The 26,147-nt window shown below is 46.5% G+C and overlaps 1 protein-coding gene across 1 annotated transcript in view; it reads left to right on the top strand.

The window, feature by feature from the left end:
• Positions 1-2,516: 2,516 nt before the first annotated feature.
• Positions 2,517-26,147, top strand: part of msrab (methionine sulfoxide reductase Ab) — a 31,235-nt gene continuing 7,604 nt past the window's right edge. The window contains exons 1-5 of the mRNA XM_071910202.2: positions 2,517-2,656; positions 10,431-10,499; positions 10,797-10,916; positions 14,161-14,265; positions 24,427-24,533. Of these exons, the coding sequence (XP_071766303.2) occupies positions 2,584-2,656; positions 10,431-10,499; positions 10,797-10,916; positions 14,161-14,265; positions 24,427-24,533 (474 nt within the window). The 5' untranslated portion in view covers positions 2,517-2,583. The remainder of the gene's footprint in view (positions 2,657-10,430; positions 10,500-10,796; positions 10,917-14,160; positions 14,266-24,426; positions 24,534-26,147) is intronic.

Below are 26,147 nucleotides of genomic sequence, written 5' to 3' on the forward strand. Positions count from 1 at the left end.
GTTGTTTTGTTGGTGATCTTTACCAAGTCCATGGCAATTTCAACCAGCATGGCTGTCATAGCATACTTCAGAGGCATGCCATTCCATTAAGATTACGGCGAGTTGGGCAGTCCTTAATTCTTCAGCAAGATAACCACCTGAAACACACCACAAAGCTGTGCAAGAACTACCTGGCGAGGAAGGAAAGTGAAGGAGAACTCAAACTAATGACCTGGCCTGCCCAATCTCCAGACCTCAAACCCATAGAACTTGCATGGGACGAACTGGACAGAAGAGTCAAAGCAAAGCAACCCGCAAGTCCCCTACGTCTCTGGGAATTGCTGCAGAAGAGCTGGTGATTTCCTGCTGAAATTGTTAGCCGAATTTGCCGCTTCGTGTTTGTGAGGCTGTTATTAAGGCAAACGGTGGCTATTTGAGGAATCTAAGATTTAGATGTGTTCTCTTTCTCAAGTATTTTCAAGTATTTACAGAAACTTATACGATGACATTGTCAATTATGAACACAATCTAGTTTCCAGCAAGTGTACTCAAACTTTTGACTGGTACAATGTGTGCACACAAGCACCCAGACGCACACACATATGCATACAAGTACACACACAAATACACACACACACTGCTACAGCACTCATGCAAAAAAACAGGTTTTATTCTCCATAGATGTTGTTCTGAATTAAAGTAGATCCTTCATCCATCACGTGAAGCATACAGCCATGAGGGGATCTTTCCGGAGACTGGGGAAAATCCTAAATGGATTGATTATTTTTAAGAAGAAGACACACACACACACACACATTCATACACACACACACCGGCATACAGACGCAAACACACACACACACACAGGGAGGAAATTAACACACACCGTGGGCTCTCTGTATGGATGTGGTTCTCATCCCTGTAGTACACCCCTCCTTTTCCTCCTCTTCTTCCCTCTCTCCTTTCCTCTCCCTACATCCCTTCCGAGTACCCCAATCATCCTGCATCAACAGGCATGTGAACCCAGCGTTCGGTTCATCTATTTCTCTCCCTCTCTCTGCCTGCTCTATTTTCATCCGTGTGCTTCCACTCTCCTAGCTTTCGGGTAATTACCTGGCATTTGCATTGCAAAGTCCCCTGTGCCGCCCTCAGCTCCTCCGCAGGTGATTGAGCTTCATTTCCACAGCAGATAAGAGAGAGAGAGAGAGAGAGAGAGAGAGAGAGAGAGAGAGAGAGAGAGGGAGAGACAGAGAGAGAGAGAGAGAGAGAGAGAAAGCGGGGTTGCAGCAGGGTGTGATGTTATTCTGGCTTGCAGGATATAGGAATAATGCCCTGAATTCTTACCTTGTTACTGACAGATTGATGGTTCAGAGCGTACACAAGAATGCTTAAGTTCCCACACATAAATAATCACCCTCGTTACTATCACATCACTCGGTCAGGGCGCAGTGAAAACACAGAGAGCAATGAAATGATTTTCTGCGTGTGAACCGCCATTGGTGTGAACTGACCAGTCCGGGCCTGTAACCCTCGGTGCTGTCTGGGGGGTTTTCCATGGGTTTTCCCTCTAGAACAGAAAGGAAGCCAGGTCCAGCTTTGCATTACTGAGACAATTCTTGGGCATTTAACATTGCAGGCTACAGTACAGCTATTATCCAGATGATGGATGCAGTTCAAGGCAAGCATGTCTTGACTTGGAAAGGCCAAATCACAAACAGACATGTCTATTAACCATGTCCCGCTGTAGTATGGAGGAAAATACACCGTATATGCAATAGTCACTAGAATATTTTGCAGGTGTGTTTGAATCTCTAATAGGAAAGAACTATAGTAATTATATGATAGGTTTTAGGAGGATACTGTACAAATATCACAGCAAAACTATAGAAATATTATAGAGATCCCATAGGAGATTAAAAAAAATATAAAGTAGCCTATGGTAAGGTCACTGTTGAGTACCACAGATACACTACAAGTCCATATAGGAACATGACAGTGATTTTTCTTTAGAGATGCTTTATAACATTTGTATAAAGGATGATGCAGCCTATCCATAAAGGTCTAGCCTATCCTGCACACACCATTGGAGCCATTTGAAGGCTATTAGTGGTGGACTCCTGAAGCTGTTACTCCCAGGATTAACCCCAAACATGCATTGCTTGATTTGAAATTAACCACAAAGGGAAACCTACCCAGCCTCTTTGCAGCCTGAGCTACCAGAGGCGCCTCCCACAGAATGAGAGTTGATGGAGAACGGTAAGAGCTCATTTGCATGCTGAACGGCGTTCTTAATGTGGATATTTATTTAAATTTAATTTCGTTCCCGCACAGGGTGCAATGTAGGCTTTTGTGCCAAAGTCATATTAACCCCCTGACTAGTTAATATGCAGTGCACGACGTTGCCCACGCACGATGAATATTCATACTGATGGCGATTCGCCGTCGCCTCCTCACTCCTCCTCTCCCCTCCCCGATGCAACGCAACAGCGTGGCGCAATGGAGGCTGTCCGGAAGACTCAACCATGTTTACAGTTATTCTCCCAAGCACATACACAGACCGCTTGGCATCTTCTAGTCTCTGTGTCGCTCGTTGTCGCTGCTACAATGGCAGATAAGACCCAAATGCCAACCAAAGATCGCGCTCTGAAGGGAAGAGAGGAGAAAATGGTCGTGGCAGGTAAATGACATGCAGTATCACACCGGCCCTCGAGGACCGTAGCCTACCTACCAAGTGTAATACAAAACAACAGCGTCGTTACGTGCTGACGCCACCAGGTAAACTGTCTACGTGCTTGAGTCACGTTTGAAACTGTCGTAAACGCGCAGTTCCTCTGACCGCATAACAAGTAGGCCTAATGTAAATATTAATGCGCTAACCGAAAATCACCACTCATACTGGTACTCGTGTATTCTATAGCAACCACTTTGTTTAGCTACTGTTCAACACTTATAATGCTTGGAGGAAGACTAATATCAAAGACTGACTGAACATTTGCGTTCTTTCATTTTACAGAGGCTTAAATAAAGGAGTGTTATGGGCAGTAATAGTACAGACCTGCATCAAAACCAGATGGTTTGGATAGAGCTGTTGGAAGTTGTAGGATAAATTGGGGCGCTGTGGTAAGGGAATAGGGGTACTGACTACCCAGGGCCCCTGTAAAGTGTCTGGACTAAAATGCTTTTTGTAGACCTCAAGTGCAGGCTACAGTTATGAATATTTATAATTTTATTTCACACCACTCTGGTTTTGAAACAGGGTTTGGCTGAAATCTACAACACCGCAAAGAAATAATACTGTCTCGAAAATGTGACACAGCAACTGTTGTATTATCTGAGAGCAAGCAGGAATAAAATTTGGCAAGGTTTTTTCCTGTGCAGAATAAAACTAAATTGTCCTCCCTAGACAGATTCTGAATAGGGGACGACTGCTGAAAGTGTGATTACGACAGCCGATCAGCGGCATCACAGTAGCGCCCAAAACCCATAATTTCAATTAGGGATGTGTTTGATAATTGATCAGTAAATGAATGTGTGGAGATGTGTTGGGGTTGTGGATGGGTAGACACAGATGTTTGTCATAGATGGAATAATGGCGGTGTGCGGGCGAGAGGAAAGTGGAGGGGGGCCCACAGTCCCCTCCTGTACATAAGGCCCATAATTCCTAGCTACGCCCTGAGGATAATCTAGTTGATGCGCTTTTGCCCAAATAACAGGGCCAAGGGCAGTGGGGGCGAGACTCCACTGGGCCTCCAACAAAATGTGGATTAGTTCCATTTCAGCGTTACTTCTTTTGGAGTTACTTCTTTTCTTTAGAAACAATGAGAGAATGGATATGGATATGACTAATTTGATCAGAGGTTTCACGCTCTCCACTGATAGTTCCCCACCTGCAGGAAAGACCTTTTTCAAATGGGTGTCTGTAGTCTACTTTGGGGGTCCTTGACATGAAAAAGTTTGGAAATCCTTGACCTAATGAATAGTCATCTTAACACTGCTCTCTTGTCCAATGAGAGTTGATCCAGACACCAGTGTCATAAGGTGTAGTCGGCCTATCTGTTGGATACACCCAGTGCTGGTAGATATGGCCAAAGATATGATCACAAATACATTTTTTTCATATCGATTGATAATGATAATTATCACAGTATACAAATATTGTTGTTGTTGGCTCCTGAGTGAAAACCGAAGAATCAGAAGGTTAATTGTAGTTTAAAGTATTCTTTATTATGAGAACATGATAAATAGGTCTTCTCTCCAAACCACACTTACACAACTGGCACCATGTCTTTACAATGCAATACACTATTGCATTTGTGAGGTGTTTGTGGCTGCTGCTGCTGAGAAGTAGAGTGTTAGTTGCACAGAGTAGATCACTGGTTCTTGGGGATCGACTTCCAGCACTCGTTTGGGACTGCAGTTATTCTGTTCTCTGTGCTGTAAATGATGATACAGTCTAAAAACCTGAAATGGGTTCAGAGTATTATGTAACTTTGTTGCACATGCCTTTCTGGCTCTTGTCAGACTTTAAGTAGCCAAAATATTTCCACACCATCAAAATTGACTTCCCTCATCGGTGATATTTCCTCATTTGAGCTAAAGTGGCCATGGGGATGTCTCTTCGTTTAATGTCACCTGAACTTTTGTTGTGAGGGACATTCATTTTGATAATCTTACTTGCCAATCTACTTAACACCAACCTTCAGAGTAGTGTGTGGCACTGACTTTGATATTGAAGAAAGTTATATTTAGATAAGCACTATAATTTTCAACCAGCCCTACACACGCCCCTGTAATGACAGCCTGGCTGCTTTAGTTAGTAAACAGTTCCTCCAAGCTCTTTAAAATTCTCTAGTATTTGCTTCATGTGAGTTTGTCATGTTTGTTTCGCCACACTTTTTGTTGTGCCAGAATGGGGAAACTAAAAAGAAAGTTATTCTCAATCATAATTCACCTCTTTTCAATCAATGAAGTTAATTATTGCTCTATTTAATTTATTTAAAAAAAATGTGGTAAGACCTATTGGCATCTCTTGCAGTTTTACTGATGATTTCCTATTTCTCTGAACTGCATTTAAATTTAAGAATACCGTTTAAACTGACAATATTGAAAAAATGGCTGCAGACAAATTAGACTTCAGTAACTACTAAAATATATAAGAATAATGGCAATAACGAAAACTCTGCATTTTCTATAAGTGCTAATAAGTCTCCCACAGTACTTTGAGCACTTCAATCTCACAGACTCATTTAATCTTTAATCAGCTGCTATAATATATCACAGTGGACTTTAACTCTCACACCCAGGTCAAGCCACCGTACGCGAATGTGTTGTTGAATATCTGGTTGTCTCAATGATTGCCTAAATGTCCACATTCTTGCACCTTTGCAGTATGTTCACCCTGGTAAAATTGTGGACATTAATGCAATCACTGAGTCAATCATACACTCAACAGAACCTGGAGTGGCAGCAAAAGCCCACTGGGATGTTGTAGGATCTTGGTGCAAATAGTTCATGATTAAACCAGGATAAAGCAAATCTGTAAGGATCAAGTCAGAGCAGAGACTGAGACTTACCAGTACTTACAGAAAATACAGCGTTTAAGTTACTGCTGTTATTAACAGGCTTCAGTTGTTAGTCTAGAGTGACGATTTTATTTTATTGTATTAGATTTTTCTATTTTCTCAGTTTAAATTATATTGTTAAATCTGAAACATATGTTTCTGTTATGTTAGCCTTTTCACCTCTAGCACCTGTGGATAGAGATTAACATGGATTGGGCTAAATCTGTTCACTGCTAAGAAGACGCTATCCTCCACCTTCCTTCCCTTCCCTATTTATCATTTCAATCGTCCCCACTTTGTATCACTTTGTATCAGAATTAAACCTCTCCATCTCGTCTCAGCCTGTCTCTCTTCTGCTCATCCTTTCATTCAGCTGTTCATTATACTATTTTGGGACAGGAGGGTTCGTAGAAGTGCGCGGCAGAGGAGAAACATGGTGAGATTTGAACCTGGTGCTCCCAATCATCACCCACTCTGCCTGGAGTGGCCACGCAGTGCATTGTGGGAGCTGAGTGTGCGCGTATGGGAGGTAGCGGTGCTGCAGCGTCCAGGGGCCCATCTGGGCATTATGCGCATGAAGGCTCCGCCCCGTCGTAAATTCCTGCTCCGTCTGTCGAAGCAGCTCGGAGACACCGCATGGCGGAAATCTGTTCCACCCCTTTCACCGCGGGGGGCAGCTTAGGTGGGGATGGGTTTGGTTTAGAGTGTGTGTGTGTGTGTGTGTGTATGTGTGTATTTGTGTGTGTTTTGCGTTGGAATAGTATGCTTCTGTGTTTGGGCCAGTAAGAATGTTTAATTTAGAAATTGCAAGGACCGACTCTATGTTTGCCCTGTGTAGTCCCAGCCTGTGTGTGTGTGTGCGTGTGCCTATGTGTGCACACAATGTCCCTCTCTACTGTGATGATCGCTGCAATGATTTGGAAGTTGCTTCAGGCCCTCTAGCCCCACTAAAAGAAGCTCCTTGTTCCTTGTTAAGACGTCCTGGTCCTGCACCGCTCCCTTCCCCTCTCCAGTCTGTAATGTACTCTCTGACCTTGGTGAGAGTGATCCAGTGGCAGATTGCTACATGGTAGGGGCACAGGAGCTATTATTTTGAGTCAGTGCAGGATAGACTGCCAATATTTCTTCCAAACACGATGGGGGAGGTCAGCTGACCAAAATCAATCTTTGTAACATGGTTGACTATAACTCTTAAAAGCAGTTTCATTGCGAAGATATATTGCTGGCATTATTTCTTGGCGGTTTCCTGTCTCCAAATGCCCTCGCAGGTTTGCCTTTTGCATTGAGCTCAATTTACCTCTTTGAAGGGAGAAAGAACGAATGCAAATGAAAGAGACAAAGAGAGGATACTTGGTAGAGAGAAGAAGATATGTGCTCATGCACACATGCAGGGGGATGGTGAGCAGGAAAATTGTGTTTCTTGTACAAATCTCCTTTAATCTATAGTTAAAAAGACGATGCATTTAATCATTTGTGCTGGCAAGATGGATGCTATCCCCCTTTGTTCCCCCTCAAATCAGCCTTGGAGTGCAGATATTTGAGCAGGCCCAAACAGGATGTTCCTCCATCTTGCTGGAAGGGGCTGATGGGGGCGGTGCTATAGTAGGTCTTCTCCATAGCAACTGTTTCCGTTGCTAGGATACAGTATGTATGGAATGCATGGATGGCTTGGAGGTTCTACTCTCCGGAGTCTAGACTGTCTCCCCCACCCTGAATAGATAAAGCTGTAAATATATATGAAGCACAGCTGTGATAATGCCAAGTTTGGTTGATTGTTTTAAGGCCACAGCAGCCGTTGGCTTTGTAGCACACACTTCTTTCTTTTACTTACCCCTGACTCTGTCCTTAAAAACAGACCACCTCCCACCAGCCTTGCCTCTTCCCTCCCCTCCCCTCCTTTGCCCCACTCTTTCTCGCCCCTACCCATCCTCCCATACAGCAGAGGGTAGTTGGCACCACTATAAAGCATCAGCCTCCTCCGACGACTCGTGCCTGACTCTCTGCCAACCTGTGTGAAGCTAGGAAGAGGAATAGAGAGAGAGAGAGGGGGGAAGAGGAAGAGAGAGGGAAAGGGAGAGAATGGTTTTTGGAAGGAAATAAACAGAGCAGCCTGGAATTCGACCTTTCCGTCACCAGTTTTGGCGTCCAGGGACGGTGTCTCTCCCGTGTCTCTGCATGAGGGGGCAGCAGCGCTTGGACTTCTGTTTTGCGGGTGAGAAACGCGGGACCACGGGCAGAACCGGAGGGTAACAAAGACTAAATACCCACCGAACCAAGCCAAACTGGACGTTATTATCCGCTAAGCAACAAATAGATAGCCGTGCCCTTGACCGATGGTGACAATGATAAAAGCAGAGTGGTAGGGCGCAGGGTCCGATGTTTTGGTGCTGGTCCAGCCGCCTGCAGCCACCATGCTAAAAGCAACAAAAGGTGACCAAAGTATTCCGCTTCAGTCCCGCCGTACTGTATAGCCTGCACTGCGCTTTTCAGATATCCTCGAAAACAAAGGCGCACAAAAGAAAATACGCCCATATTTCATCCAAGTTGAAAAAAAAAATCCTTTTCACACGAATCCTTCCCCCATATTCAGCCTGTTTTCCTCCTTTGTAAGCTCAGTCAGTCACCCTCCCTGCTTGTTTTTTTGTCGTCCTCTCTTCTTTCTTTTGCTGGCGTAGTGAGGCAGCGTAGTGAGGGTATTCAGCCAGTTCTTTCTTGGTGGCTGTGTGTGTTAGGTGGGGTAATTCTGGCAGAGTGGGGTGTGGGCGCTGGGCTGGCAGGGGGGAATGCTGGGCTAGGCACAGTGAAAGGAGCCAGCCTGGCACTGCCTGGACCTCTGCCAGCTGCTCCATGGGAGAAATACCCACAGCAGAGGTTGGTGTGTGTGAGTGATCGTGTGCTTACGTGCGCGCGTGCGTGCACACATTTGGAAAAAAAAAAAAAAGAGAGAGCGAGGGATGATGGGAAGATGGTGTGAGGAAAGTGTGAGGTGAAGATGGAGAACAGCTGATAGAGAGAAAAGAGGGTGGGGAGGTTTGGCTCACAGTAAGTTTCTCTGGACAGCGCTGTGTCGGCGTGTTCTTGGCTCTCTTCATTTTCTCTTTTTTTTTTCTTGTTTATTTGTTTATTTGTTTGTTTGTTTTCTCTGTGTTCCGTCTTGGATGGAGTGCCTGGTCTTTTCATTTAGCGCCCGAAGGCATGGTGGTCTGAAAGCCAAAAGAATCCTTTGCTGCCTTTCTGCTACCCTCATCTGTTGCTTCTCACTGGCTATTTACTCCTTTTCTTCTTTTGGCAGTCTGATCTCTCCTCCTCCTCCTCCCCCTCTATCGCACACTAACTGTCTCTCGCTCGCTCGCTCGTTCTCTCTCTCTCTCTCTCTCTCTCTCTCTCTCTCTCTCTCTCTCTGTCCTTTGGCAACTTCAGTACTGTTTATCGCTATGGGCAGAAAGAGAGGACAAGAGAATGAAAGCGAGCAAAGGATAGAGACAAAACAAGATTCACAGAACGATAAGGAGAGAGGGAGAGATGAAGATTTCTGCAGTTCCCAAGCCTCCCTCTCTCTCTCTCTCTCTCTCTCCCTTATGGACTGAGAATATTTACCCAGTACAGCCACTGACACAAATATACTTTGATTGCAGTTGACTCTGTGCCCGTGAACATGACCTGGCAGTGCCAAGCAACCTGCTTGTACAAAGACAGAATTGGCACACAATAGGAGGGCAGGAAGGGACTGCCTGAGGGCAGCAAGGCCTCTGTGACACCTTCATGCTACTGCAGTCTGTTAATCCATAAAAAAAACCAACAGTTTTGTCTGTTATCAAAAACCTTTGGCTTGTCAGAGTGTTGCTTCATTACTAACTGGCTTTACAATGATTGCTCCAAATCAACTGCAATAAACTGCATGTGACTCTGGGTTTCATCCATCACTCAGGCCTAGGGCTATAGGTAATAAAATATTATGTCTATATCAATTTAGAGATTGTTTTGTATTAAGGTCAATGTGACACATCACAGCACTGACTGACCAGAGAGAAACCACACATTGAACTTTTAGCAAGCGTGCATTATTGGTATGTGTCTAAGCTGTGCATGTGTGTGTGTGTGTGTGTGTGGTGTGTGTGTGTTCATACTGTACCCCGTGGCCTTTTTATCCGTAGACTAATATTAGTGGTTGCAGTGCAAACCAGCCTTGCTCAGTGGAGATTTACACGCTAAGTCACCTCAGTCTTCTTAAGCACTAATCCACCTCTCACATCTGTGGGCTACACACACACACACACACACACACACGCACACTTCTTTCCTTTTTAGCGCTCTAATTCCACACAGCACAGTTGGCAGCAGAGTGCCCCCCCCCCCCCCCCCCCCCCCCCCCCCCCCCCCGCCACCTCTCACCAATCCAGTATGCGTACAGTTTGTTTTACTTATTGGGTATTTTTAACATGGCACAGATTAGGGCGGCCCTGGGTCGAGTTGCCGGGCCATTCCCAGCTAGCGGGGTCATACAGGAGGGCGCCCCTGACCTGCTTGGTGTGTTGTTATTGTTTTGCTTTGTGGACACCAGATGGTGCCAAGCCTAGCGCTAAACACACACACATTCAAAGAGATAGGGACAGATCAGATAATAACTATTTGATTGTGTTTAATTGTGGGCATTGAAGAGAGGACAGCAGGGATAGAATGGCGGTCAAAGCCTTGTAATCTCCTAAGTGTCTTCCAGCACAGAAGCCTCTGGCTCTGATCCGCTGGTTTAGGTCAGCCTGTAGCCAAGTGCAGGCCTGTGAAGCCTAGCTGAAGCTGCTAATGGGCCTTTAGACTTGCATGCTTTTTAATGTTGAAACACACTGTTATGATTCAGGGTCTGAACTCATTTCACCTTGTTTCCCCTCCCAGAGAAGCATGCAGTCAATGGAAACCCCACAGTGGAGCCCTTCCCAGAAGGCATGGAGACCATCATGTTTGGTGAGACCCCATAACCACACTGCAGAAAGATTTATTTCATAGTCATACTGAGTCTTTTCATGGGAAATAACCCAAATCTGAACCCTAATCTTGTATTACCAGTTTTTGGTCATGGACACATTTTGGCAAAATGCTGGAGACTCTGTAGATGGTAAGAAAGTACAGAAGCATTCATGGTGTGTGTGTGTGTGTGTGTGTGTGTGTGTGTGTTTGCGTGTGTGCATGCTTGCGTGCTTGCGTGCTTGCATGCGTGTGTGTGTGTGCATGCATTTGCGTGCTGTGTTTGTGAGTCTCCAGGTATGGGCTGTTTCTGGGGAGTCGAGAGGCTTTTCTGGCGGCTGTCAGGAGTCTTCTCCACACAGGTGGGCTACGCCGGCGGCTTCACACCCAACCCCAGCTACGAGGAGGTCTGCTCAGGTACTACACACCCTGTATGCACACATTTGCACATATGCGCACCCTCTCCACTTTGCTACACACAGTATACACCAATCAGGCTCCCTTCCTGTGCGGAGGCGAAGTGAGTCGGCAGGACCTTTCACAGTGAGATCAGTCAGGGTGCGAGAGACCCAAAAACACAAAGAAATTGAGATAGAGAGAAACTCTAGAGATAGAGAGGGTGTTTTTTAAGTACAGCTCTCTCATCCTCCAGCCGCCTTCCCTTCATCTGCAGTCAACTACTCAGAATGCACTGCTCCAGATGGGCTGCAATCCCCCCCCCTCCCCTTCCCATGACCTACTTGTAAGGATTGGGCTCTGTACTGTGCTGTACTGCGCTGTACTGCGGCGTTTTTTGACTACAGAGGTTACCGTGTATGAAGCGCCATAAATGGACTTCTCTCCCCGAGACTGAGGTCTGGCGAACATTACGCTAGAGATGCTTGAATTGTGCTCATTTCCAGTCAAAGAATTTGAATATCTCTGTCTGTCTGTCTATCTGTGTGTCTGTCTGTGTCTCTGTATCGCTCTCTTCCCTTTTCCTCAGCATGAGATTCCAATTGCTGGATTTCGGGTGATGATATATTGAGAAAGATATCTAGCTCTCTCTTGCTCCCTACATATCTCCTTTGTGTTTTAGGAGTCTTGAGCTGTTAAGTTGGGGTTTCTCCATTGCTGAGGGCATAGGAATGCAAGCTGGGAAGGAGTTTAGGCGCAGGCACAGCATGGGAGGACTAGAAGAGGAGGGGAAGGACGCTTCTGGCTTGGCTGGCAGACTTTCTGAGCTGAGCCCTTCAAGGGATTGTATGTTCCCTGTCTCTCTATATCTGTCTAAGTCTCTCCCTCCCTCTCTCTCTCTCTCTCTCTCTCTCTCTCTTTCTCTCTCTCTCTCTCTCTGTCAGCCCCCCAACAACAAGATGGGGAACTGTGGAGAATGGAGGAGAGGAGGAGGGAGATGGAGACAGATGACAGAAGAGAGACAGACAGATTGAGAGCTGCAGCAAGTGAGGGAACGGGAGGGGAAAAAAAAAAAACTTTTGAGGGGAAAGAAAATCCAAGGAAAAAGTGCGAGAGAGGAGGGTTGTCTGTCCATCGGCTGAGAGAGTGCAGGCGTCGCTCCATTGGCCATGACGGAGCAGAACACTGCGACGGTATGAGACCGAGGAGCTGTCAACACAGCCAGGGCAGGACAGAGAGACAGACAAACGGCTGGACAGACAGAGAGACAGACAGACAGACAGAAGGAAGGAAGCAAGGGGCTGATGGAACTGTCAACAGAGCCAGGGGAGGATGGAGGGACAAACAGACAGACGGATGGACTGACAGACAGAAATAGAATAGGCAGTCAACGTCCTATCTTGAGAGGACAGACATGTAGACAGTTCCGTATGGGAGATGGAGGGAAGGAGACATGTTTTTCAGCCCCGAACATATTCCACCCTAACTAATTCACAGCACAGCATAAGCCCACTGCACCAACGTGTGCACACATTTGCAGTACGAAAGGTCTAATCAAGAGTAGAGTTGAAGGAGTGTATAGGAAAGTATATGCCACGTGCAGATAAATCCACATGCTCGTGCGCTTGGCATTTTGTATCCAACAGCAGAAAAAAAGTTCTGGCATAGTGAGTTGGGAGACTGTCCTTCAACCGTCCGCCATATTGAAGTGTCCTTTAGCAAGACACTGAATCCCTACCATGTTCACCAGTGGTTTTGAACAGGCCTTTTCTATCTGTTCTTAATGCTTTCTGCCATTATTGTTGTTGCTATGACTTCCCTGCACTGTAGCTGCTAGCCTCACCTTATTAACCACAACCACAAAAATGCCACAAAAATGGTATATGGCCCAAAACGTCCTAAATGGGGAGATTTAGGCATATACACACAGGGTTACAGATAGGCACAGACTAATAATGTCTAATATATCCTATTTATTTATTGTTATTTTAATATAAACAAAGTTGCATGTTGCAGCTTTAATAGTTCCCGCACACACTGACTTTTCGCTGTTCACTCTTGCCAAACTACCAATATCCACTGACGTGTTCCCATTCTTTATTTAGGTAACAACTGTTCAAGTAGCTGATATCTTCCATTTTCACTTGGCATGAGATCGTCCTTTGGAGGAGTGAGCGTGTCAGTTAGAGGCTGAAAGTGGGTCTCCAGCCAGATGCATGAAATTGGCATCGCTTCTCCTATTGTCTGCAACACACCTGATACACCTATGTGTTTGTGTGTGTGTGTGTGTGTGTGTGTGTGTGTGTGTGTGTGTGTGTGTGCATGCGCATGTGTGCGTGTGTCTGTGTAAGAACTGCGCATGCATGTATGTGTGTGTGAATGAGAGAAGGGGATGGTTCACACCTGGGTCACTATTACTGATACAAGCCTCAGCTAACCCGCCTCAGTATTTACATTTGGCATACGTGTAGATTTGGCATAGGTGTGTATGTGTGATATATGTGTGAGCCTATCCTTTCTATTGAGTGTGTGTGTGTGTGTGTGTGTGTGTGTGTGTGCGCGCGCGTGTGTGAAACCTTAAGCAGCCCCCAGTCTCAAAATGCCTGCAGGCAGCTTGTTGAAGCTTTGGGGTCCTGGCAGCTGCAGGCAGGAGAGAGGCGCCCCTCACCGTGCCTGTGTGCTTTTGGCAACTTCCACCATAAGCTCCAAACATTTACTGTGCCCTCTATCTCTCCCTCTCTCTCTCTCTCTCTCTCTCTCTCTCTCCCTCTCTCTCTCTCTCTCTCTCTCTCTCTCTCCCTCTCTCTCTCTCTCTCTCTCTCTCTCTCTTTATCTGAATCTCTCTCTGTCTCTCTCCCCCATGGTGCCGTGAGCAATAACATAGCTCTCAGTGGATTCAACCTGAACGTCTGCTACCCATGGCACATGCACACACACACACACACACACACACACACACACACACTGTTCATAATGTCTCATTTGCAGTGCTGTTAATTATGGCTTTTTGAGTCTCTTTCATGCTAAATATTTTTGACGATTTGATAAAATGTGCAGCCATAATTATGTTAATTTTGGTGTTAACTGTTACGTCAAACATTATGCAGCATTTACCATGAAAATATAAATTAAAGAGTGGAGTGAGGAGGGGGAGCGATGAGTCAAGCCGATATCATAAGCGAAACTAACAGACCACTTGATTTAATGTTGATTAACACAAGTGTGTGTGTGTGTGTGTGTGTGTGTGTATATGTGGCTCCATTAGGTCTGACGGGTCACACTGAGGTGGTGAGGGTGGTCTTCTCTCCTGAAGACATCAGCCTGGAGCAACTGCTCAAGCGCTTCTGGGAGAGCCACGACCCTACGCAAGGTAGCAACACACACACACAGACACACACACACACACACACACACAGACACACACAAGACCCGTCCCGAGGGGCACAGGGTGTATTAGAGCAGAAGGATGATGCCCAGACGTGTGCCTGTGTGTGCGTCGTGGTGGGGGAGGTCTCATGGGTGTAAGCCAATGCCAGACAGTGTTAATGTGTCTGAGATCCAGCCATCCATGGAGAGACACACCAGTGTGGTGCGTGTTCAAGCCCCAACTGAAAAAATCCCTCTCTGTGTTAGAGCATGTGCGTGGCATGTACTCTATAGTCCGTCTGTTGTAAAGCAGTGGAGGAATCTAAATGAAGGTACTGTAGCAGCAGAACACCTGAGAACGTGCATGTTGGAATTTACACTGCTGCGTCCTAAAGTTGAATTCACAGAAAAGATTTCTGAATGGGCAAGTCAATATATGAATGAATGGAATAGAAGCTACAAATGATGAATCTGCGCGCTCTCATGTTTTGCAGGGAATTTCAAAAGTTTCAAAAAGTGATTTGCAGACCTGTGGCTTCAAGACATTGCAAGGCGAGAGCTGTAAAGTTTTTGTAAGGTTGTCCAACTTGTGATTCCCATTGAGATACTATGTTTTATCACCTTTAAGAATTTATCATAAGATATCCATATTGGATTCGGTTAGTTAAAAGTTGGCAGGCTACTGGACCAATACATTTCATTTTCATGGAGAGAACATTTCGCCAAGCTCTATAAAAAGTCTGACAAGTTAATGTTTTCTTATTTATCACCAAATGACACACACTTTGTACAACATCTACAGCATTTACTTGTTACTTATGAGGAGCAATTGGAAAATTCGGCATACAAGTGATTCACCAAGCAGCACTTAATTTCAATAAAATCTCTTAATTTCAATAAAATCTCAACTTTTATAGTTCTATTCCATTCACACACATACACACACACACACACACACACACCCTCCTCACTCCATCTCTCCATCTCTTCTTGTTTTCTCTGCTCACTGGAGGAGGTGATGTAAGAGCATTAATGCACCGGGAGGGCATGGAGGGGTGGGTGGGGGGGTGAGAGAGATAGAGAGAGTGAGGGAACGAGGAACAGGGTGTGCGAGAGAGAGAGAGAGAGAGAGGACGGGCAAAGAGGTACTCTGCTCACTCACATAGAACAGGGAGGGGCATGACAAGTTGGATGAGGGTGATTTGGGAAGAGATGGATCAAAGATTCATAGGCCCGACCTTCAGCCTTTACACAGGCATGCACACACACACACACACACACACACACACACAGTGACGTTGCCCGCCTCGATTCCGTCATCTCTTTTGCATCAGTCATGATCGCTCTCTCATACACTCACTGGTGTGTGACCTAAATATAAATGTCACCCATGTTAGTGCATGTACCACTACTATACCATGCTGTATAGTCTCGGCTCCTCCTGCATCCGACCGCACATTTTTCATACGTTTCTCCATCTTTCATGTCACCTGTTCATATCCTCACACCAGCGGAGGCAGTGGAGGCAGGGGAAGGGGAAACTATTGAGTATCGAGATTCGCCCGTGAACCACATCGTCCCAATCGGACTAGATCCTCCTGCTCACCGTAGGCAAGGGCAGGGACACGTCTTACTACGGGCAAAGGCACAGGCAGAGTGGAGCCGACACGCCACGGGGCAAAGGCACTGAGGCCAAAAGAGTAGTCATGCATTTCCCCTGACTCACTGCCTTGTCTCATCTCATGTTTTATTAATAGCATGCAGCTTATTGTCTATGCACTCCTCTAGTTGTCGGTGTGCGTTTCTTTTCTGTTTTTTTTTGTTACACTTAAAAACAGACGACATATTCAAAAATAACCTTACTCAATTCTACATTTTTCCCCCCCAGAAGTTTTTTTTTTTTCCGGTAGTGTTACTCCTTCGCCTGACTTAAATGTGAATCCCTGCCGTTTTTCTCTCTTCTCTGACTCTGACTCTGGGTTCACGTGTAGCAGAAATTCCTCTGATTTGACAAATGTGGCGTGGAGTGGTGGAAACAGGCCCGCTGGCTGTGCCTTCACGCGTGCTTAAGCTCCAATTTATTCTGTCCACCTTTGAGCCGGGCTTAAAAGAGAATGGAGAAATTAAGGAGGTTCACTCTATATTTTTTTTTTTTTTTTGCAACTGCACAGATTCACGAGAGCTCTTCGTATATGGAGACGAGCCCAGACATATTAGCATTCTGTGTCTCTCCGCACATACACACACACACAGCCCATCCTAGTTTATATATATGTTGGAGTACGTGTGGAAATATCACGTAAAGATGCATATTCAATTGCATGCAATTCTTCCCTTTATGCGTATATGTGGGGTGTGTGTGTGTGCACGTGTGTGTGTATGTGTGTGTATGTGTTTTGAGATCTGTGCCTCTCTGCTTTGCCTCAGTTCAAAAGGGTTTAGTCCCGACAACGTGATGTCGGGCTGCGTCAGCTCCACCAATCCCGGCCTGGATAGCAACATTAGCAGCCAATCAGAAACTCCCAGCAGCCTTTGCTGTGTGCCCTCTTTCCATATTCAGCAACACTAGTCTCAATCTGCTGGCTTCCCTGGGATGTTGCATAAAGACCCCCCAATCTACACGCGCACAAATTATAAGTTTCCTCTGTCTATGCTACAGCAACTCTTCAATACCATACCTTCACATGTGCATGCACACACAGGCTCACGCACACACACACACACACTCGGTAGTCAAAGTGACATCTGCACGTCACGGGGCAGTGCTGTAATTCAGCAGTTCTGTGTCATCATGGAGCTGAAAAGATGATTTGATGTATTTAGACTGATCCCTGTACAGATGCAAACTCGCCTCGCTGCTCTTTCTCATAAAGCAGGTCAATCCACACACATTTCCATACACAAACATACTGTACACTTTATGCACATTATGCACAAACGCTCATTATGCCTACTCATAGACACTTTTAGTCCATTTGCGCGTATGTGCGAATAGGCAAAGCACACACACACACATGCAGAATGTACGCACAGCTGCACCAAGAGCGTGTCGGTTGGTTTGTTGGATACTTCCTCGTTCAAGAGGCCCTCAGCCCCCCTCCCCCCCGCTCCTCCAGTCTCCATCCTCCCCGTCTCCCCCCGTCCCCCGTCCCCCTGTCCCCGCTCCCAGTGGAGCCCCAGGCTCTCAGTCTGTCTGGAGGATAAGAGCATCTTATCTGGCCGCTTCCTTACCCTGCCAACCCCTTCTCCTCATCCCCCTCTTCTGCTCTCCTTACACTCTCATCCTCCCATAGTCGTCCCACCGCCAATCTTCGCCTTCTTTACTCCTTAACCTATCCGCGCATATCCTCACGTCCCCTTCTCTTCACCTTCCATCTCGACTCCTCTGTTTTTCCTCCTCCTCTGCTCTTATCCACCCATCCTCCACCCGCCCCATCCTCACATGCCGCCCTTTCTTAGCCTTCCATCTGATTCCACCTTCCAATCCTTTCTCTCATCCTTTTCTCCACAGTCTTTTCCATTTTCCCGCTCTCCTCCTGCACCCCCTCCCACCCCTCCCCCACCCCGACTCCTTCTCCGTCCCCGTCTCGCCTGCACCCCCACCCCCACCCCCCACCCCCGTCCCCTTTGCAGTGAGCGAAGGAGCGAGCGAGCGAGCAAACGGCCCGGAGCCCGTCAGCACATCCGCAGAGCAGCGCTGTGAGTCGACCGCTCCCCGAGGCCATCCGCTCATCACGCACACTCACATCCACTCACTCCTCTTTTATCTCTTAGTCACTCTCTCTCCTCCCCGCTCCTCATCCTCATCCTCCCTTCCCCCCTCTTCGTTCTCCCGTCTCTTCCTCCGCTCCCCTCCTCCCCTCCGCCGCCCTTCATCTTAACAACCGAGGTTTTTCCCCCCTCTTTGTTTCCTCCTCTCCTCTCCTCTCCTCTTCTCTCTTCCTCTCCTTTCCTTCCTCCTCCCTCGTTCCCTCCATCCCCTCTATTTTTTGAGGCCATGCAGTATTTATGGCGTAGGCTGCTGATGCTGCGTCAGTGAACAGGCATCACAGGCATATGCCGATACACACACACACACAAACACAAATGCACAGCTAAAATGGCCGACGCGGCTGTCCTCATTTGATAACATGTGCACACACACGCGTGCACATGCATGCTCACCGTTGTAGATAGACCATGGGTGGACTGACAAGGAAAAAGAGAGATATTACAGGTGTATTACAAAGGTAACGGTATTTTTTAAAAATCCACAATCCACCATGGTGGCCATTTTAATTCATTTGAACTCTTCCTCTTGAATTCTTCATTTTAAAACCTATGGGCATACGTTTTATGATGCGGACTTATAATACTTGGTATATTACAGCGAGATACTTTCTCACATATGACAAAGATTTCTCATCCTTCATGTGGTGAGACCAAAATGAAAGTTGTGGTACGCACATAACCAAATCACAAAATAGACATAAATCAAGCAGTCTTCATCTGGTAGGTCTGGAAGGCGGCAGTCGCTCTCTGACAACTGAAATGAACATGAATATTCCTTTATTTAATATCTTCACCCCAGCTGGCTGGAGACACACGCCAATTCCCTGTTGGGGTACCCCCGTGTCCCCCTATGTCACCGCATCCCTCAATTTAGGGGCGCCCCTCCTATCTAAAGCCGACCCCCACAGGAGGTGACCTTGACCCCTGACCTTTGACCCCTGTCACCCCCACCCTTCTACCCCACCCCTTCCCTCTCCGCTGGTTGGCTGAGAATGGCATGCTCATTACCAGGTGTCACTTATTACACCCTCACACACGCTGACAGCTCTAATTTATGGAGATTGCGTGGCGCGTGGCGCGTGTACGCCGGGTGGGGGTGGGTTTCTGTGTGGCCGTCTGATTATGTGATGTTAGAAGTTTCTGCATGTCTCTGTGCGCACAATTGGGAGAGATCGCTTGTGTTAAATCTTTACAATTCTCTGTATTTGTTGCTCTGTTTGTATGCATCTATGAGCGCGTGCTTGCACTTGTGCACGTTGTTGAGAAATGAACATGGAGGGATGGACACTTATATAAACAATATAGGGGAAATAAAACGGAAAAGGAGGGAGAGAGAACAACAGGAGGAATGAATGAGAGAAGGAGAGAGAAATAAACGAAAGATGGGTAATACTAAAGCAGGTTAGGCCCCAACCTGAGCAGTGTTTATTAGAGACAGAGACCCCAGCCTCAGCGCTTTGAATAATAATGATTGATAGATAGAACGCCAACCAACGCAAAACACACACACACACACACACACACACACACAGAGGCTAAACATTTGCAGCCCTAATTTCAGGGTGTCGAACTTGTCATTTGAGTGTTGGAAAATTGAGTTGACATCACACAAAATTGTGCAAACTGTATTCAGATTTTTGTTTCGAAATGAGATGTGCAACACTTCAGAAACGCAATACCTTCTTACAAATCTATTGCTGTCATGGAAGCAAACCTGACTCTGGAATATTATTATAAGTTACTGGCTATTGTAATACTATTGTTATTATTAAAATTGCTATTGTTTACTAACAAAATAGAAAAATAATGAATTATATTTTTGAATAGAATTGTCTTAGAGCTGTGTGTTAGTTGTGAGGGTGGTAAGAGGTTACGATAAAAAATATTCTCTTGACAATCACATCATTGGCAGGAGCTGCTGACCTGAAGGGTTACTATCTAGAGATCTTTTTTCTTGGGCAAAATAGATGACACAGAGTTACATTTACATTTTAGGCAAATAGCTGATGCTCTTATCCAGAGGGACTGACAATGAGTGCAACAGTAGAATAAGCCTCACTTCCTAGATTTAGAAGCAGTGCAAGGGCCGGAGCCACAATATTCCTGCAACCACAGAATGAGAAGTGTCAGGAAAATACAGAAAATAAAAGCTAAGGAGAGGGATAAAAGGGATTTTTAGAGCAGATAATCATTGTTATTGCAGTAATCTACAACACATGCATGTACACCTAAGACGCATACACACATACGTGCAGTACTAATGCACAGGCACACCAACACACACACACACACACACACACACACACACACACAGTACCATTGTTGGTCGAGGGTAGCCCCCTTATGTGTGGTGTCAGCATCTGACAGCAAACAGAGCATCTCCCTCTCTCTGTCTTGCTTTGTGTGTTGCATATTCACTCTATTTAGTATATAAATATATATATATATATATATGCGTGTGTTTGCACGTGCGAGTGTGTGTATGTGTGTGTCCAGTGGGGATGCTCGCACCATCCCAACTCCGTACTCTGCCTCTGTCTCCAGCGCGTCAGGAGCAGCTTACATAAGAACAGGGCAAAAATAGCAGCTGAGAGAGGAGAGGAGGAGAGGGCTCTGCTGGCACGCACACAGCCGTAACGGGACCGCAGGGCACGGCACAACCCTGAGTACTACCGCGCACGCACACACACACACACACACACACACGCACACACATGTACACAGAGAGAGAGAGAGAGAGGGAAGACTGCAGTTGTCCTGCTTTATCATGCATTGCAGCTTTCCACTTTTCCTATACTGTATCACATTTGACAAAATTTGTGGAAATGACGACAGCTGGTCGAACTCCATCAGTATTAAAAAACGCCAAATAATCCCTGTTGATGTATTTTTCTGCATGAGGGCGAGAGTCTCTCTGTCTCTAGACCTGAAGTGGGAGAGCATTGCGCTGAGTGACAGTGCATGCTTCCTCTGACAGGGCAGGGGAATGGGGGATGAGAGGAACGAGGATGTAAAAAGAGAGTGAGAAAAGAGAAATACAGAAGGATAAGTTCATTAGCGCTACACTGCGCTGTAAACTCTAATTGGTACGTAGCGCCAAGTGCAATATAATTCCAAATTCACATCAAATGTTTTTCCTCCACGCTCAAAAGGATGTAAAAAGTCACCAATTACGCAGAAAATTTTTTTAATTGCGGACACTGACAATGGCTTGACTGCTGAAATGTTCGTTATTCCCCTTCCTCTCTGTGATTAAATGATTTTTTTTCTTCGCCTCATCACTTGCAAGTTTTTCTCGTCGTACGTCCGTTTGAGCGCGGAACGCCCTCCGCGTGAGTGCTGAAATACGGAGGGAGCGAGGGAGTTTGTAAGAGACAGAGGGGAAGGAGGGACAGTGCATAAAGAGGTGGAGAGGTGAGGCTAATCTCAGCTCTTACAGTTGTTAACGGATGAAGGATCGTTGTGTAAAGACGCCAGGGGAGACTAAGCCGGGGTCAGGCCACCGGTTCCGGAGAGGGGCGGGGATAAAGAGGGACACATTTTAAAGCGCAAACACGCGTCGGTACAGTGGCCTCGCTCTTCACTGTCCTGTCATTTCTACCTCCCCCTCCCCCTCCCCCTCTCCCTCTTCCCTCCCTCCTCCTTACCAGTCTTTTCATAGCAGCCGGCATCCCTTTTAATCTGATTACCTTCTTACTGTTTCATCCCCTTTTTTGCCTGCAACTGAAAAACGCACAGGAGCGGCTACGGTGCGTCGGCCTTCCCTCTCTCTCCCCCCCCCCCCCCTCTCAAGCACACACACGAACACGTATGCGCGCAAACATGCATGCACATGTAGAAGAGATAGTTGTTTGTGGGGGGGGGGGGGGGATAAAGAAAGAGCCGGAGAAAAGTGAGCGAGTGCGATAGAAGGGAGAGGGAAGGAGGGAAGGTGAAGTGGGAAGTGAGAGAAATAGCAGGCTTTTATCCCCAGCAGCCAGCAGGGACAAGCCTGGGGGAGACGGTTTGTGCGTGCAAGAGTAAACGCTGGAAGAGATTTTACAGAGTTGCAAGAAATCTCAGTGGGTTTTAACACAACAACCCAAAAAGTGTGTGTGTGTGTGTGTGTGTGCGCATGAGTGTCGGTTGGAAAGAGTAGCTACTCCCCTGGAGACTCCAGATACTCGTTTTTACCTACCGCCCCCCACTTTGGTTGATTTTGGCTTTCATTTATCTCTCATTTTTGGGAGGAAGGTTGAAGAAGCTACTTTTTCGGTTTTGGGACAGATAGGGGGCGGCGATTAATTAATATTTTTGGCTTTGTGGGCGTAGGTCGGTGACCCTAAGAGGCGGTGTGGGTGTATATATGTGTATGCGTGTGTTTGTGTGTGTGTGTGCGCGCGTGTGACCCGTGGCCCCTCCCCTTCTCTCCACCCCCCATTACCCTCTGCTTTCAGAGGCAAGGCTCTCATGCATAATGCAGAGAGAACAGGGAGGCTCTCATTAATAATTACTGCCGCCTTTGATGGATGGAGAAAAAAACGAAGGGGGCCGTTAAAAATGGAGAGACCGAGAGAGACTGGGAGGAAGGGGGGGGGGGGGGCAGAACCAGAGTTTTTTGGGTGGTATTTGTTGTCGTTGTAGCGCTTTGAGGACTGAATGCTTTTGGGGGTGTATTTGGAGGTAGTAGAATCAAAAGGAAGGCTGATGTTTGGATGGTGTTAATGTTTTGATCAGGGAGTAACTCCTCTTCTAATGATGGATGGATCTCTGCAAATGTGATGAATCCTAATTGTCTTTGTTTTGGAGCTGGCCATCACAACCCGAGGGTTTCTGTCTCTCTGATCTTCCATATCTTTCACCGCTCCTTTGTGGTGAAAAAGCCCTCTCCTCTTCACTTTTATGTAGAAGGTATTGGAAGTCTACCTTTCTGTAAGGAAGAAGATCAATTTATTCATTCATTTAAGATCATTTTAAATTACAGCAGTTTACATTGGTTTTATATATGATGTGTGTTGTCCTCTCTTATCATTCATGTACCTATTTTGTGCATATATGTGTATACACACGTGTCCATGCTTTAGCCTGTGTGTGTGTGTGGGTGTGTGTGTGTGTGTGTGTGTGTGTGTGTGTGTGTGTGTGTGTGTGTGGCTGGGTCAGTCAGAACCCTGGGGTCAGGCAGGAAGGTCAGAGGGAACAGCAGAGCTACAAGACCTCTGCCGGGCCAGCCAATCAGATGAAAGGCTGCGGTGGGCAGCCAATGGGAGAGCGGCTCGGTGGCCTTTGATGGAGGGGCCACCATCAGCCTCGTCACTGAACAACAGCGCTGGGGGCAAGATGGCCGACATCCAACACTGCAGAGAGATGGAGAGAAAGAGAGTGAGGATAGAGATAGATGCAGAGGGAGAAAGAAATTGGGAGAACGGATTGAATGGTGGGTGGAAGGACAAAGAGAGATAAGATGGAGAAAAAAAGTGAAATGTAAAATAGAAGCGTGTGTGAAATGGCAAAATTTGAGAAGAGGGATGTGAAGTGAAGATGGAGACGGTGAAGGTGCAGGAGAGGGAAAGAGAAAAAACAGAGAGAAGGTGTTAATGGAGCACTCCAACAATCTGTGAATAAACACTCCAACATTACTCATGTTTTGCATTCTTTGTGATTGCTCATACATCTTGTTTGTAAATGAATGAAAATTACTCGCCAAAAGTACAGTGCGCGTTCTCTCTTGTGCATTTTAGTTTACTTTCTCAAATACTTAGAATTAAATAGGACAGCGGTGAAATTAATTTGAGTGTCCACCCAGCTCCGGTGCCTAGAGGGCAACGCACACATTTTCTCCGCGCTACCGCTCACCCCAACCTACAACAGAAGGCCGAGGATTGAGAGAGGAAAGGATTTAGGAGGAGAGACGGTGAAAAGAATAAAGGTCCACAGTTAAGAGAAGAAACAAAGGTTGAGTGGGAGAGAGAGAGAAAGAGAGAGAGAAGCATGTCATGGAGAAGCCCTTGGATGCCAAAGCTCCTCAGGGTTGTAGCATCTGAAAAGCAGAGCGGTGATGGCAGCTATTTGGCCTCTTCACCAAGGTACACTAGAGCTGGGCCTCCTCCCAAGACACTGACGTAAAGCTGATGAAAATGTTGACAGTGCCACATAGATGGCGAAGGGAGAGGAAACGCACCCACACGTACGTGCCCATACACCTACACACAGCAGGCTTCCCTACCGAACGCATGAACCTGCTGTGATCTTTGAATTCATTTGGCTTAATGAATTCAAGAGGCAAGATGACGACATAATAGTGAAAACCTTTTACACTTGAATGGTATTGTCTCTGTAATGATCATGGTACTTATGGTTATTTTGTCTAAGGTGGTATCTTCTGTGTGATTGTGTGTGTGTGTGTGTGTGTATCCAGGTATGAGCCAGCATAATGACCATGGTACTCAGTATCGTTCGGCCATCTACACGTCCAGCCCCACTCAACTGGAGCTGGCATTGAAGAGCAAATTGGCCGCCCAAGAGGTAGAGTAAACACACACACACACACACATCTGAAGATTTCATCCAAGATCTTCCACATTACATACAGCATGTTCTGTTACCTAATGTGCTCAAAGAAGATATCATTTATAACCAAACCATGTGCCAAGTGAGGGAACATCAGCGGAGCGTCTGCTTGAAATGTGTTAACGCTAATTCATATTTTCCCAATTTGCTGTTAGCACATCGTTGAAAAGAAACATAAAATGCATTGTCCCCCACTTGGCATGCGAGCCACATCCCTGTTAGGAGCAGGCAGTCATGCAGTTACTTTCAGTAGAAAATATTAGTGTTATTGGTGTCATTTTATCGTGTCAGGAAGAAAATGAGAATGAGAATTATGAGAATCAACAAAACCCTATAATGAGCGTCATTTCAGGAAACTTTTTTGCCGTTTGAGCAGGTATGGGGCGTAGTGAGGGGTTGACTAGTTTATTAGAATAACAATAAGTAGCACTTAGAAGCCGGTCTCTGGAGTGATGACCTCTTGAGTTGGACGCGGTTTAGTTAAGCCAAGCCACCTCTGCTTAGTCGGCCCCCATTTACATCCATTGAGTGACGCCCCGTCCCTCTTTCTCCACGGCCCTCTCTCCAGAGAGAGAGAGGAGGAGGGTCGATAGGTCATCAAAACTCATTTCCAAAGCTCTCCTCCCAGCGGCACATGCGTCCCCGTGTCACTCTTTCCATCCATCTGTCCGTCCATCCATCCATCAGCTCATCTATCATCCGTCCATCCATCCCTCCCTCTCTCCATCCATCCATTTGTTGTATTTAACTCTTCCTTCCCTAAATGGGATTCATGGGCGAGCTGGCAGGGGGGCAGAGAGGAGCGAATACGATCGTCACGGTTACTTATAACTCCCGGGGTCAGCAGTCACGGGCCGCAGGGATGTCAGGTTGCCGTGGCGACGACCTCCCGGCCTTGGCCTTGGGCTGGGGTCAAAGGTGAGAGAGGAGTGGCAGCTGGGACCAGGAAGGAGGGAGGGAGGGAGGGGGGTGGAGGAAAGGAGGGAGGCAATCAGATCAGAGAGCCGAGACTGACAGGCTGTCAACTGACGGTGACCCCGCCCTTCTGGTGACATGGGGGGGATCCCTGCTGAACACACACACACACACACACACACACACACACACACACACACACACACACACAAGACACACACACATACTTGATAATATGATCATCCCTGTATGTGGTTTCATAAGCCATCCAGGTTTATACGGCGCATACACTCACAGTGCTCACAGACACAAAACCCCAAACAGTGTGGGAGAGCGGGCTGACGAGTTGAACCTTTTTTCCAGTCGTACATGTGTCTATGCACCCGTAAGGTGTGTGTGTGTGTGTGTGTGTGTGTGTGTGTGTGTGTGTGTGAGAGAGAGAGAGAGAGAGAGACAGAGAGGACATTTAGTGTCACAGCACCGCAAAAGGCTTTTATGTGTGAGCAGATCGGCTTGTCACCTCCATGCCGGGGAACGGCTCAGAGCCTTAAGCAGGCGCTCACAAAAAAACACACTCGCATTAACAAACACACATACAAACACAGAGGAAACGCAGCACTCAGACAATATTTCTCTCTCTCTCTCTCTCTCTCT

Source organism: Centroberyx gerrardi, chromosome 17 (assembly GCF_048128805.1).
Source record: "Centroberyx gerrardi isolate f3 chromosome 17, fCenGer3.hap1.cur.20231027, whole genome shotgun sequence".
Classification (NCBI taxonomy): domain Eukaryota; kingdom Metazoa; phylum Chordata; class Actinopteri; order Beryciformes; family Berycidae; genus Centroberyx; species Centroberyx gerrardi.